At 35.8% G+C, this 15,252-nt stretch overlaps 1 protein-coding gene across 4 annotated transcripts in view; it reads left to right on the top strand.

Moving 5' to 3' along the window:
- The window catches only part of Itch (itchy E3 ubiquitin protein ligase), a 137,051-nt gene that overhangs the window by 68,712 nt on the left and 53,087 nt on the right, over positions 1–15,252 (top strand). For 3 of the 4 annotated variants that reach the window (XM_048811095.1, XM_015481533.2, XM_015481527.2), the window contains 5 exons: positions 7,197–7,242; positions 9,398–9,555; positions 11,679–11,862; positions 12,651–12,746; positions 14,227–14,401. In XM_048811095.1, the coding sequence (XP_048667052.1) occupies positions 7,197–7,242; positions 9,398–9,555; positions 11,679–11,862; positions 12,651–12,746; positions 14,227–14,401 (659 nt within the window). The remainder of the gene's footprint in view (positions 1–7,196; positions 7,243–9,397; positions 9,556–11,678; positions 11,863–12,650; positions 12,747–14,226; positions 14,402–15,252) is intronic. The other variant, XM_048811094.1, reaches the window with a different exon arrangement.

Below are 15,252 nucleotides of genomic sequence, written 5' to 3'. Positions count from 1 at the left end.
TTTTTTAAATATTTATTTTTAGTTTTCGGCGGACACAACATCTTTGTTTGTATGTGGTGCTGAGGATCGAACCCGGGCCGCACGCATGCCAGGCAAGCGCGCTACCGCTTGAGCCACATCCCCAGCCCCTTCCTCTTTCTTTCTCTTTCTTTCTTTCAGGATTGAACCCCAGGGCACTTAACCACTAAGCTACGTTCCCAGCCCCTTTTATGTTTTATTTTGAGGCAGGGTCTCCGTCTCACTAAGTTGCTGAGGCTGGCTTTGAACTCACTGTCCTCCTGTCTCAGCTTCCCAGGTCTCTGGAATTATAGGCATGTACAACTGTGCCCAGCTACTGCATTGTTTCTTTAAGTAAAAAGCATTTGTATTTTTCTGTAATTTGAAAGCTAGTTGAATAAAAGTTGAATCTCTGCTGGCCCTGTGAGTAGTGAATTGATTTATTAAATATTTATTCTGTATGCCAATGAGGGTAGTTAATATAGTATGGTTGATGACATATTCATTTCCTCCATTCCTAGTAGCAAACATTGTTTGTTTTCTGTAGCATTGTCTGGTTGAGTTTAAAAAATGACTCCAGGTTCTTCTTAGTGTTCTTCCAGACAGCCAGTACAATCCATTTGCCATTCCTTTTCTATTTCTGTAAGTTGCATGTTACTATAATCACAAAACTGATTTATTATATGTAAGTTGGTAAATCTTATAATTTATGATTTTCTGGTTTGTGTTAAAAGGGAATAAATATAAGCAATGTAAGAAGTTTCTGGTGGCACCTGAGCATTTTAATAGCAAATGCTAGTAGTTCCTAACAGATACTTCTGACACTTAGTAATTTGCCAAGTTTGTTTTCACTTGAAATATAAATTTGAGAGGCTCTAAGGCTGAGAGCAGATTAATGGTTTCTTTGATTAATCTGTCTTAGATATCTTTGTTTACGTAGAACTAGATTATAAAACATATTTTGGTTATCAAATGCTTTTATTCTTGCGGTGGAGGATGTCCTATGTCCTCTCTCACAGTTTTTTTCGTAGCAGGACTTTCAAGATAGTCCTGAGGTATCTTCCAGACTGTTTTTGTTTGTTTGTTTATTTATTTGTTTGTTTAATATTTATTGTTTAGTTGTAGTCTGACCCAATACCTTTATTTTATTTATTTATTTTTATGTGGTGCTGAGGATTGAACCCAGGGCCTCTCATGTGGTAGGCTAGTGCTCTACTGCTGAGCCACAACCCCAGCACCCCCAGACTGCGTTCTTTAACGTTAATGAAGTCGTATGGAAATTTCTAATGGTTATACTGCTTCAGAATTGACACTTTAATTGATTAGTGTTCACAGGAAATATTTTTCTTTATGTAAGTTGAAAGTCTGGAAGATAAAATACAAGTTAAATTTCATAGTTAAACTGCCCTAAACCTCGGTATTTATTGCTTCCTAATAAGTTTTCCCCCTAGTAGTTGAAACAATTATTAATGCAAAAGTAAAGCTTATCAGTATTCATATTTTTATGAAGAATAGTAAGCAGGCAAAAGTAAAGCTTGTTGGTCTTCATGTTTCACAGTAGAATCTTAACTGCATATGTATTTCGCAGTTTTTCCATTTTTTTCTACATACATAGACATTTCTGTATTGTAATTTTTCCTCTCAAATAGGAAAGCAGTTGACAGTGAGAAGTTAACTTGTTCTTTGAAGTAAAGAGAGGTTTTAATTGGGAAGTCACAGTGGATTTTAGAACTGGAGATGCCAGATATCATAGCTGCCATTTGTTGAGTGATTACCATAGTTAGGGAAACTGTGCTGACATATTCTTATTAACCATCTCAACTTTGTAAAGCATTGCCTACATTTTACAGATAAGGGAAGTGAGCCTCTGAGAGTTTAAATAGTATTTCCACTCCCATACAACCTAATATTATAGAGTCAAGACTGAAACACATTTATTGATACTGCTTTGTCTTCCTTCTTCCTTTTCTCCCCTCCCCCTTCCTTTCTACTGGGAATTAAACCTAGGGGCATTTTACCACTGAGCTATATCCCCAGTCCTCTTTTGTTTTTAATTTTGAGACAGAGTCTCATTAGATTACTGAGGGTCTTGCTAAATTGTCCAGACTGGCCTTGAAATTGTGATCCTTCTGCCTCACGCTCCCAAGTTTCTGGGATTGCAGGTATGTGTCACTGTACCTAGCTACTGCCTTTTTAAATACATCTTTTGTTTCTTACTTAAAATCCTAGGAACTTTAATTTGTGGTATTTGGGATTGAACCAAGGGCTTCATGCAAGCTAGCAAGCACTCTCACCATCAAACTACATCCCTAGACGTTTACAATTTTATTTTGAAACGGGGTCTTGCTAAGTTGTTCAGGCTGGCCTCAAATTTGTGGTCTTTCTCTTTCAATCTCATGAGTAGCTGGAATTACAGATGTGAACCACTGCACCTGGTACCCTAGGGACTTTAAATCTAGTTGTTAAAATCAAACTGTGAGTTGTTATAAGAAAAAACATCCAGTAAGGGCCACAAGCATATATGGTGAGAACTGCCTATATCCTTTGATTACCTCCATTTCTGTAACTTTTAACTACAGGCCAAAGTGAAAATTAGAGTCCAGTACTAAAATTAAATTTGGGGGTGGCTAGGGTATTGGCTCAGTGGTAGAGCACTTGCTTAGCACATGTGAGACACTGGGTTTGATCCTCAGCATCACATAAATATAATAAATAAAGGTATTGTGTCCATCTACAACTAAAATGTAATTTTTAAAAAATTAAATCTTTGGCATGGGGCATTGTTTGATTTTATAAGAACTGAAGTGAGGTGATTTATTTTTATATTCTGATAATTTTTCAAATGTTATAGATTTTTAGGGTTTTTTTCTTGACCATGCTTATTTACAATTGTTTTGAGAAAGAACACATAGGATGGTTCTTACAAGAAATCTCCTTAGCCCGGCTCAGTGGCACATGAGAGGTTGGAGGCTGACGTGGGAGGATTTTTTACAATGGTTAACTGTATGACAACCATTTGAGGCCAGAATGGACAATTTAGTAAAACCTTGTTAAAATAAAAGGTCTGGGGTGTAGCATAGTGGTAGAGTGCCCTTGGGTTAAATCCCCAGTATGGAAGGAAGGGAGAGAGGGATCTATTCTGGCAGATTTAATATTCCCCATTTTTTACTTATTATTATTGTATGTTATTGTTGGGGATCAAATCCTGGGCCTTGAGTATGCCAGATAAATATTATACTACTGACCTACATCCCCAGCTCTTCAGTGTATTTTTAAATATTTATAAAAGCAAATCATTGCCTGAATTTTGGTATTAAATGTCACCAAATAATAACTAGCTGTATATTCAGTTATAATGTGAAGATTAGGTTAAATCTTTCATTCTTTCTTTTTTTTTTTTCCGAGAGAGAGAGAGAGAGAGAGAGAGAGAGAGAATTTTTTTAATATTTATTTTTTAGTTTTCAGCAGACACAACATCTTTGTTTGTATGTGGTGCTGAGAATTGAACCCGGGCCGTATGCATGCCAGGCGAGCGCTCTACCACTTGAGCCACATCCCCAGCCCTCATTCTTTCTTTCTGCCTGCATTTCTCCCTCTCTCTTTACTTTCTTCTTCCTTCCCTCCTTCCCTTTCTTTCTCTCTCTCTTTCTCTTTCCCTTTCTCAACCCATCTCTGACTTGAACCCAGGACCTTGAACATGCTAGCTAAGAGCTCTACCGCTGATCTATAGTCCCGGGCCTTTTTTGTGGGAGGAAGATGGGTCTTGCTAAATTACCAAGGATGGCCTCAAATGGCCTCAAATTTGTAATCCTCCTGCCTCAATGTCCTGAGTAGCTGGGATTATAGGCATGAACAGGCTCTGCTTGGATTTTTTTCAATGTGATGATATTCTCTCTTTTGGTACTTAAAAACAAATTTTTAGTTCTTTCTTTTTGGTGGATAAACTTCTTAAAATGGCAGTTTTATAAGTAAACCTTTTACAAGTAAACCAAAACTTACTCAGCATTTTTTTCCCTTTTCTTCCTACTTTAAGCTGTCTTTAAAAACTAGAGAGCTTTATGTGTTCCCCTGTTCCCCAACCCTGAAAAATGTTTCATATCCCACTAAGAATCTCTATTATCTTTCCATTGATATTTTTTCTTGTTTCCCTATTTTGGAAAGTACCCACATAATTTGTCCTAGTGTTTTCCTCCACTTAAGTATAGAATTAATCTGTTTTTATGAGTCTATAGGAAGAGGTCTTTTATTAATTTGCTTATTTTTGTAGCCCTGATATCTAAATTAACAGATTGTGGGCAGTTGTTTGTATCTGTAAGAGCTCACATATGAACTTCTTATTTATCTTTTTTTTTTTTTCCTAAAGAGAAAGAAAAATCCATTTTATTTTAAAATTCATGATTATAGAATAGGAACATATTCTTGTGAAGATCTTTATTCTTTGCCATGTATGCTTCAGGTGTATTTATTATATATTTATATTTATATTTGTATATATATATATATATATATATATATTTACTTGTAGGTGGACATAATACCTTTATTTTATGCATCTTTATGTGGTGCTGATGATCCAACCCAGGGCCTCACACATGCAAGATGAGTGCTCTACTGCTGAGCCCCAGCCCCAGCCCCAGCCCAACTTCAGGTGTATTTAGGAATAGGTTTTAGAATATGGTTCTAAATGTATATGTTCCGTTCCTTTTTAATTTTGATTCTTTGTCATACAGTTAACCATTGTGAAGTATACAGTTCAGTGGTAGTGCATTCACAATACTACAATACTACAATGTTTCAAAACTAGAATCTCAGAAAAAGAATTAATTCACTTCTTCCTCTAACCTCTGGTACCAACTTGCTTTCTAGAAGTCTCTATGGATTTGCCTGTTGTAGTAAGGAACTATAATTGACTTTTCATGAATGGATTCTTAGTATGAGAATTTTAAGTTCTGAGTTGTATCATGATTAGTATTTTCTTTTTATGTATATGTATATATATTTAATATTCTGTTGTGTGTATCTGTTTATTCATCCATTGATGGACATTTAGCTTTTTTCCCTTTGGCTATGTTTATTTGTATATAATGCTGCTATTAACATTTTGGTACAAGTTTCTGTATGGGCATATGTTTTCATTTCTCTTGGGTATAGATCTAGGAGTAGAATTACAGATGTTCGTTTTTAATTGTTTCTCATTTCTCATTAATTTTTATTTATTTATTTTAAAAATATATTTGTTTGTAGATGGACACAATATCTTTATTTTGTTTANTTGCTTACTGCATCTGATACATCAGTTTAGTTTTTTTGTTTATTTGTTTTTGAGATTGCTAGGCATCCAGGAAATAAGGACAATGTGTTACACTGCTTTATCCAGGATCCAGAACTGTACATTAAAACTTCACATCATGTTCAATTGCAAGAATGGGATCCTTATTAGAATATGTTATATTCCATGTATGTATAATATGTCAAAATGCAGTAGTTATGGTTTACCCCCATATTGAAGTGAAATGACAAGGGCCATTTTTATTAAATTTTTAAAAACTTGGCTAATGAGATACAAATTTTGATAAGTTATTGCTTATGTGCTAATACTATTCTAAATGTATATATGTTTAATGCTCATGTCTACACTATAATGTAGGTGTCATCATTATCCCCATTTTATTTTATTTTTTATTTTTTGCAGTGCTGGGGATTGAACCCACAGCTTTGTGCATGCTAGGCAAGTGTTTTCCCACTGAGCCACATCCCCAGCGCTATCCCCATGTTATACATGAAAAAAAAGGCAAAGAAAAGCCAAATATACTTTTTTTTAAGGTCACAGAGTTAGTACATGGTGAATCTAGGATACAAATTCACACAGTTTGGCATTAGAACCTGTAGTTAACTATGCTTCACTGTAATAAATGAGGAAGTTTTGAAGTAGCAGTTATTTGTACATTTAAATAGGTTATTCTAGGTGATTATCTTGATTTTGAGAGGAGCAAAATACTGGTTGACTGATTTCTTACTGATGTCCCATTTATTAGCCATTTTAGGGAATACTGGGGATAATATAAAAATATTTCTTTAAAAAAAATTTTTTTTTAGTTGTAGACGGACACAATACCTTCCTTCCTTTCTTCCTTTCTTTCTTTCTTTGCGGTGCTGATGATGGAACCCAGTGGTGCCTTATATGTGCTAGGTGAGCTCTCTACCAGTAATGTACACCCCCAGCCCTAAAATTTATATTTCTAGGCTGAATTAGATACTTGCCAACCTCGCTCAAAATGGTATAATGTGGTTGTGACTCAGCATCTTTTAATTAATTAATCCATTAATATACTCTAGTGTAATGTAGTAATTTTACATGATTTCATCTAGGGAGTATTGTTCTTCACCAGTTGGACCCAAATTGTTGAACCTGATTTCTTGTTTCTACATTTTATAGTTTATTTCTCCTTCTTCACTGTCTGCATTCTGCTATCATTGAGCCTACCTCTAGCACTTGAAGTACATGAGCCCTGACAGAATTCTGGGTATATTTTCCACACATAAAATGGGAACAAAACATGGACATCATGGCATTCATTTTGTCTACTTTGAAACTTATCTATGCCTTTCCTATTTTTGAAGTTCTTCTCCAGGGCCCTGCATGAGATAGAAGTTGTACTGGTTTTCTATTTTCAGAATCTTGTTTATGAATCATCCTACTGTGATCAGTGTGCTTTTCTTGAGGTATTTGAGATACAAGAGATGGCTAAATACTAGGTTTGAATTGGAGTCAAGTATATATTTCAAAAAAGGCAGACATAGTTCATGAGAAATATACCTTCACTGTTAATATCTGTTACACATAATGATGAACATCTGTATAAAATTTTGGTAAAACGTCTTTCAATCATATGAACACCTATTATATTTTCCTTCAAAACTGGTGTTGGGGCTAGGGATATAGCTCAGTAGTACAGTGCTTGCCTAGTATGCACAAGGCACTCACCAAAAACAAAAGCAAAAAACTCATGGAGTTAGTACAGTGCTTGCCTAGTATGCACAAGGCACTCACCAAAAACGAAAGCAAAAAACTCATGGAGTTAGTTCTGTACTAAAATGATGTAATAAAAGGCTTTGCTCACATGGCATATTTAGAAAAAGAACATCAAAATCTACTGTCTTGAAATTTACTTTCTATTTAAATTTTATTGATGTTAAAGGTACTTCACAGAATGATGATGGCTCCAGATCCAAGGATGAAACGAGGTAAGAGTTCACTGATTGCCTACCACAGAATGCAGAAGGAAGGATAGAGGGAAAATTAATGTAGATTCATTAAAACTTCAGGTTCACACTGATATAAGAATGATGTCGAAAAGGGTTCAAGATTCAAGGGAAGAAAGGAAATATTTGTGAAATATTGCATAGTTTATCTGATTGCAGCTGTCTAGGGGAGGCCAGAGATAAACAAATTGTTTATTTCCTTTAGTTTGAAGAAAGTGAATAGATTGATACCTTCAAAAGGCAGGAGTTCTGAATCCCAGGGTTATCAGTCAGCCACTAGGCTTTTTTTTTTGTCCCAGGAAAGCTGGAGTAGGAATTCTGCAAATGTGTGAAAGTCATCACTAGCTGTGTGGTATCTTGTGGGCCATCATTAGAAGGGGCAGAGACTTGTACCATCTGTTTGCTATTAGCCTAGGTTCAGTACTTTTTTATGTCTGTCTGACTGTAGGTTTGGGCATACGATGTGTTGAAAACCTTGGATCATGTTAATTGATTTAACAAACTTTGTTCATTAGTTATTCTGGAAACTGATAATGGGAGAAAAATTAGGAAAGGAAATGACCCTACTCTTAAAGCTGTAAGCAACATATCTTAAATACAGTGTGCAGTGATTATAAAATTCCTTTGGAATCTTTGTTTTTCACAAATTGGTTACGCAGTGGGCGAGAAGAAGATGAAACAGAGAGTAGTCAGAATGGGAGAACCAGATAAGTATCATCACAGATCATAAGGGGAAATTATCTAGAATAAGGTGATGCTTTTGTGTCACATGCTGCAAAGGAAGATAGGTGAAGCAATAGAACAAAATGTTGAAGCTGGATTGATGGGTACATGGGAGTTTGTTGCATTAGTCTTTCTACTTTTGTGATATATAGAAATTTTCATAATGAAATATTTTTTATTTCAATTTACCAAGGTTAGGAAAACCAAAGTTTATAAAGTAGTTACTAAATAGAAATCTACCTTTATAGATTCATTTCTGACAAGAATCGTGTCCTATACTAATATCAGTAGAAGTGGATGTATTTTTTTTTTTTCTTTTTGCTGTGCTGAGGATCAAACCCAGAGCCTGGCACACATGGTAGGCAGGCACTCTACCACTGAGCCACATCCCCAGCCAAGAGGTAGAATATTTAGGAATAGTAGTAACTCCTTGCCAGAAAAAGCAATAGAAAAGGTTTTTAAAATTACATAAATAGCCAGGCATGGTGTAATCCCAACTGCTTGGGAGGCTGAGGCAGGAGAGTTGCAAGTTCAAAACCAGCCTCCACAACTCAGCGAGGCCCTAACTAACTCAGCGAGACCCTATCTGAAAGTAAAACAAAAAAGGCTGGAGATATGGCTCAGTGGTTGAACGCCTCTGGGTTCAATCCCTGGTGCCAAAATTAAAAAACTAAAATAAAAATTACATAAATATATCTGTAGATCACAAGAAAACTTTTTTTTCCAATACTAAGAATTGAAACCAGGACCTTACATAGAGCCTATTGCTGAGCTACATCCCTATCCCTTTTTAAATTTTATTTTGAGACAGGGTCTTGCTAGATTTCCTAGGCTGCCCTTGAATTTGAGATCCTCCTGCTTCAGCTTCCTAAGTACCTGTGTCAAGAGTCATAGGAAAAAGAAAATTAAAATTATCTGGGAGGATAGGAGGCAGTTCTCTTCCTTTTGGATTGGAGAGTTATTCTAGATTTGTGTTTAGTTGATAATTTGATACCGGAATGGGCGTGAGAAAAAAACAAGAAATTCTGATTTGGGAATCATTCTCATAGATAATTGTGGAAATCATGTAATTTGAGATCCTAGGGGCAAATCTGGAGAAGAAAAAGGAGGGAAAGAACAGAATCATAGCAGTGTATATTTAGTGAGTGGGAGGAAGAAGAAAAATTAAAGAAGAGATGATTAGAAGTAGAAATACAAGATTACAAACAACAGAAGTTGAAAAAAAATTTTTTAAAGATGGAGTATTAACACTCAAAAGCTGCAGAAAAGAATGTGATTTTAGATTAATAAGCTAGGAAAACAGGCTGTTTGAAAAAACTCAGGTTAGTGCCTTAGATTATTGCAAGACCAAGTAGATTCCAAGCTGATTTTTAAATTGCTTCTCCTCCTTTCCTTCTTTACCCTCCCCACCCAGAGTGAACACAAGTGGTTCAGATGACCCTGAGGATGGAGGGTCTGGTGAAAATAGAAGGGTCAATGGGAACAATTCTCCATCACTTTCAAATGGTGGTTTTAAACCTTCTAGACCTCCAAGACCTTCACGACCACCTCCACCCACCCCACGTAGACCAGGTGTGTATTCTAGATCTAAATACTTTTTTTTGTAAAGTATGTTCTAATTGGGAGTTGATCCTCAGGTAAATTTTGAAGATCTTTTAGGTTAGTTACTTGGCTACCTTTTTACATTTATGATTTTGGCCAAGTGTGATCTTTCTATATGTAACCAAGAAGTACCTTTTCCTTAAGTTTTTCTTCCAGGAGTGATGTTACTAAGTGCTGTGTAGAGAATAAAAATCATATGTGCACAGTATAAAGTATGGACAGTTGGTTGAACTTTTGTAACTGTGACTAAGTATGTCTTTTTTTTTTTTTTTTTTGTAAATCCCCTGGTATTGGGGCTTGAATCAAGGGCACTTAATCACTGGGCTATATATCCCCAGCCCTTTTTATTTTTTATTTTAGGAGAAGGTCTTGCTAAGTTGCCCAGGGTGGCCTCACACGTGCAATTCTCATGCCTAAACCTCCTTTGAGTAGATGGGATTATAGGTTTGTGCCAACATGTCTGTCTATAAACATGTTTTACAGTCAAGGATCTGGTTGGTTGTACCCTCTATCCTTTAATGGGACAATTCATAAATGGCAAGTAACCCAACAAAGGTAAATGATAATCAGATTTTAAGGTGAAAATACAAATGAACATATTTCATATAGTAACGATATAAATATCTATAGATCTATCTTTAATATCATCTTTAATTATTTCCCTCTGCTACAGCATGGGTAGGGAATGCAAAATAATAAACCAAATATTGTTAGAAAAGTAAATTGGTTATCCACAAATCATTTCATTAAATGAGTTTGTGTTCGATTATGTCATCCCTTTCTTCATAGATAGTTATATTAACAATATAATCCAGGTCTTTAAAGTGATATGCCTTTTGTTATAATATTGATAATTTTCTCCAGAAATTGCTTTGTCAACAAATATTTCTTGAAAATGTAGTAAGTGCTCAAAAATATTTGTAGGGCTGGGGTTGTGGCTCAGAGGTAGAACACTTGCCTAATATGTGTGAGGCACTGGGTTTGATCCTCAGCACCACATTAAAAAATAAAATAAAATAAAGGTATTGTGTCAACCTACAACTAAAAAATAAATGTTTTTTTTTGTTGTTTGTTTTTGTTTTTTTTTTTTAACATTAGTAAACCAGATCAATGGCACATGCCTATAATCCCAGCCACTTGGGAGGCTGAAGGAGGATTTCAAGTTCAAAGCCTAAGCAACTTAGCAAGACCCTAAACAACTTAGTGGCACCCTCTCTTAAAATAAAAAGTGCAAAGGGCTATGGATATAAATCAGTGGTAAAGCACCCCTGGGTTCAATCCCTAGTACCCCCAACCCCAGATAAAAATTTGTAAGAATACTATTGTTTATCAGATCATTCATTTTACAGCTAGCATTAAAAAAAGTAATCGCTAATCTGTAATGGTATTATAGAAAAGACAGTTAAGGATCTAGAGAATTACTAAACAAACTTATAATACCAAGGAATATTAATGCTTTTCTAGATGATTCTATTTAATTGGTGGAGCACTTGCCTATTATGTGCATTGGTGACATGCCTGTAATTCCAGCTACTCAGAAGCCTGAAGCAGGAGGTTCACAAGTTCAAGTTCAGCAACTTAGAAAGACACTGTCTCAAAATACAAATAAAAAGAAAAGGCTTGGGATGTAGTTCAGTGGTAGAGCACTCTGCCAAGTAAATAAGTAAATATTTTTATTTCTTTTGATTTTATGAAGTCAGAATCTATGTCTTGTAATTAATAATGAGACAGGGTTGATGGGAGTTAAGAAGTTATAAACAAGGGGCTGGGGCTGTAGCTCAGTGGCAGAGTGCTTGCCTAGCATGCATGAGGCACTGGGTTCGATCCTCAGCACCACATAAAAATAAGCAATAAAATAAAGGCATTCTGTCCATCTACAACTATAAAATTTTTTTTTTTAAAAAGAAGTTATAAACAAGGCTTTTAAGGGGCAACATTGTCTAGTTCTCATTATTTTCTTCAAGTAATTTTCACCTGTGTACCTGAATCTTAATATTTTGTCAAATACCTTTTTATTTTTTGAACTAAAATTTTATCCTGATATTTAAATTAAGAGAGTATTCTTTTCCTATTTTTTCCTAAATCTTCTGTAGCATCTGTCAATGGTTCACCATCTACCACTTCTGAAAGTGATGGATCTAGTACAGGTTCTCTGCCACCAACAAATACAAATACATCTGAAGGAGCAACATCTGGATTAATAATTCCTCTTACTATATCTGGAGGCTCAGGTCCTAGGCCATTGAATCCTGTAACTCAAGCTCCCCTACCACCTGGGTAAGTAACTTTTTTTGGTTAACATTTATTTTCTTTAGGATCTTGCGTGTCTCATTAATAAAGAAAATAATGCTACATTTTTTTCAGTAACTGTCTTTAAGCAATTGTTACAGATTTTGGTGGAGTCTGGAATTTTAAAAAGCTCACCACATTAGAAATTTGCTACTTTTATTCAAGGAAAAGTAGATGATTTTTTTTTCTTTAATTGAAGTCTGTACCAAACATGAAAGATTTCATAACATTAATCATAGCATTCTTTTTCACTCAGGTCCTGAGTATAACCTGATCAGATTGAGAGTGACTTTTGTCTAAATAGTCCGACCTCCAGCTTCTTGAGAAAGACAAGTCTAGCAGGGTGCAGTGGCGCACGCCTGTAATCCCAGCGATTTGGGAGGCTGAGGCAGGAAAATCATGAGTTCAAAGCCAGCCTCAGCAAAAATGAGGCACTAAGCAACTTAGTAAGACCCTATCTCTAAATAAAATGCAAAATTAGGGCTGGGGTTGTGGCTCACAACCATTGAGCCACAAACAAAAAACAGAGAAAAACAAGTCCTCTTCTAGAGCAGACACGTATGTAGAATAAATCTCATCTATTATATGCCACCCTCAGAAAATGTCATTTTTTGACTTTATTTTATTTCTATCATATTTCTTTAACAACTAACATGCTTATTTTCCTCAGTTCTATAAAATGGTCATTTAAGGGCAAAAGGCAGTGACAGCATTGAAAAGCCAAACTTACTCACACAAGTGCCCTACCTACCAATCTTTTTAATTTTGTGTTTAAGTTGGGAGCAAAGAGTGAACCAGCATGGGCGAGTTTATTATGTAGATCATGTTGAAAAAAGAACAACGTGGGATAGACCTGAACCTCTACCTCCTGGGTAAGTGTGTTCATTCAGAAGTATGGATTATACCTGTACTCAATCTTCCCTTCATTCCTATATTTCCTCTTCCTGTCAGTTCTTTCTCTGTCCTCTTTGTTCTGTGGTAGGTGCTAACTAGAAAGAAGAAAACTAGAGAGTTGATTCAGAGAATTATTTTTATTTTCACCCATTTTCCACCTAAAGATTTCATAGTTATTTTTCTTCAAATTTTCCTGTCTGAACTGTTTACCTGGCTCAGAGCCACAAAGCTTTAGAAGATTAGTTTCTTCAAGAGTAATTATTTATATAGAATAAAATTGCAACTCTTATATATTAAGATACAGTCCCTATCAGATAAAAATTTAACAGATAGTAATTAAATAATTGTAAAATAGTTGAGAATGTTAAGGATATAGTAACACACAATGTTAAGCACTTAACTGGAAGAAAATATATTGTAATCCAGAGAAAATATATTTTAATCCAGAGAAAAGTCTATACCAAACATGAAAAAATATTTAACCTTGCTAGCAGTTTTAAAGAAATGCACATCTCAAAGGTACTATTTTGCTTATTAAATTAGCAGATAATGTCAAGTGTGAGAAATTTTACCTCCTAACACTGCTGGTATAGTGTAAATTTCTTATAGGAAGCTCTGCAACCTTAGTAATTTTCCCTAGGAAATTTATCATAGAGAAATAATTCGAAAGAAGAAAAAATTTTGCTGTATCACGGTTATTTATTATCTTGTTATTTATAATATTAGAATATTGAAAGACAAACCTAAACAACCATGGAGGTAGAAACCAATTTACTCTATCAATATTAACTTGATTAAATATAAGTAAAAAAAAAAATCAGTTGTATTCTGTGTCTAAGTGCCTTTTGATACCTTTGAAAAGCTCTATATAATCATGTCTCTTTTGTGATTACAACAGTAAAATTTCTCTGGCAAAAAAAATGAACTTTTTTTTAATGACTCTTTGAGACTTACTCACTGAATATGCCTTGCGTTTTTTAAATATATATATATATATATAATTTTTTTTTTTTAATTGTTGATAGACCTTTATTTATTTATTTATTTGCGGTGCTGCGAATGGAATCCAGTGCCTCACACATGCTAGGCAAGTGTGCTACCTCTGAGCCACAATCCCAGCCTCAATATACCTTGCATTTTGCTGGGTTGTAGCTCATTGGCAGAGCACTTGCCTAGCATGTGTGAGCCACTGGGTTCCATCCTTAGCACCATATAAAAATAAATGAATAAATAAAAGAAAGGTATTGTGTCCATCTACAACTAAAAATATATAAATAAAATACTAATAAATTTTAAGAATTTTTTTAGAATTAAACCTTTAGAAGCATTCCTTTTATGTTTACTTGTAGACTACTTTAAAATATATGAAAGAATTCAGGAAAATCAATATTTTCTCAAGGTAAAATCTTGTATCTGTTTTACAAATATTTGCTGAAATTTATTTTTGTTCTGATTTAGCTGGGAACGGCGAGTTGACAATATGGGACGCATTTATTATGTTGACCATTTCACAAGAACAACAACATGGCAGAGGCCAACATTGGAATCTGTCCGGAACTACGAACAGTGGCAGCTACAACGTAGTCAACTTCAAGGAGCAATGCAGCAGTTTAACCAGAGATTCATTTATGGAGTAAGAAACCTATTGATTTGTTGATTATTATGACTGATAAAAGTATTCAGTTTTTAAACCTTTTCTGCTTATCATTTAAAGCACTTATAAAAGAAGCTACAAATAGAAGGGCAGCCCAGTTTTTGCTCTTAATAGGTATTATTTTAAGACCTTCTCTGGACTATTCTATTTATGTGATCTATTCTTTCCTTCTGTAATTTCCTGAGTTTCATCCCCCTTCTGTTTGTTAATGTCAAGAATAAACAAAAGAGGGATTTGGAAGATGGCGGCGAGGGGAGTGCATTACCCCCGTGTGCTGCTTCACTGTGTGGGAGTATGACAAGTCAGGACGGCTAAAGGATATCTTGTTAGGAATTTCCAGCAATAGTGGGGTGCTCCGGAACCTGGAGGAAGGATTTCCATCGCACGAGGATCGGCTACGGGGACTCAAACGCGAGAGGTTTGTCGCACGGAGGGTAACTGCTTATTCAGCAAATCGCCCCGCGGCTAGAGTCTGCAGTGTGCGCTGGGATAGAGACGCAGGGTTACAGCGCTGCAGTTTCTGCCAGCCGCGCAAGCACCGTACTCAGGGCTGAATTCTGGGTTCCAGACGGGGTAAGGAAGCGGTCCTGCTCGGTTCTACACACCGGTCAGTCCACAGAGGAGGCCAGCAGCCACCATCTTGGTAAACTGACGTCACGTCCCCTGTTTTCGACTGACCGCAACTCATTCAGCCATAGATCAGGTAATTCCAGGCTACAATTCGCCTGTGGCTTGCAAACAGATTGCTAGGGTTCTGCGCCTGGGTGCTTCTAAGAACCTGAGCCTATCGGAGCGAACGCCGAGCGCGGGGCGCCCGAGTTCCGGCTCCC

This window comes from Marmota marmota, unplaced genomic scaffold (assembly GCF_001458135.2).
Source record: "Marmota marmota marmota unplaced genomic scaffold, marMar, whole genome shotgun sequence".
Lineage (NCBI taxonomy): Eukaryota > Metazoa > Chordata > Mammalia > Rodentia > Sciuridae > Marmota > Marmota marmota.
This window is presented reverse-complemented; position numbering and strand designations above follow the sequence as displayed.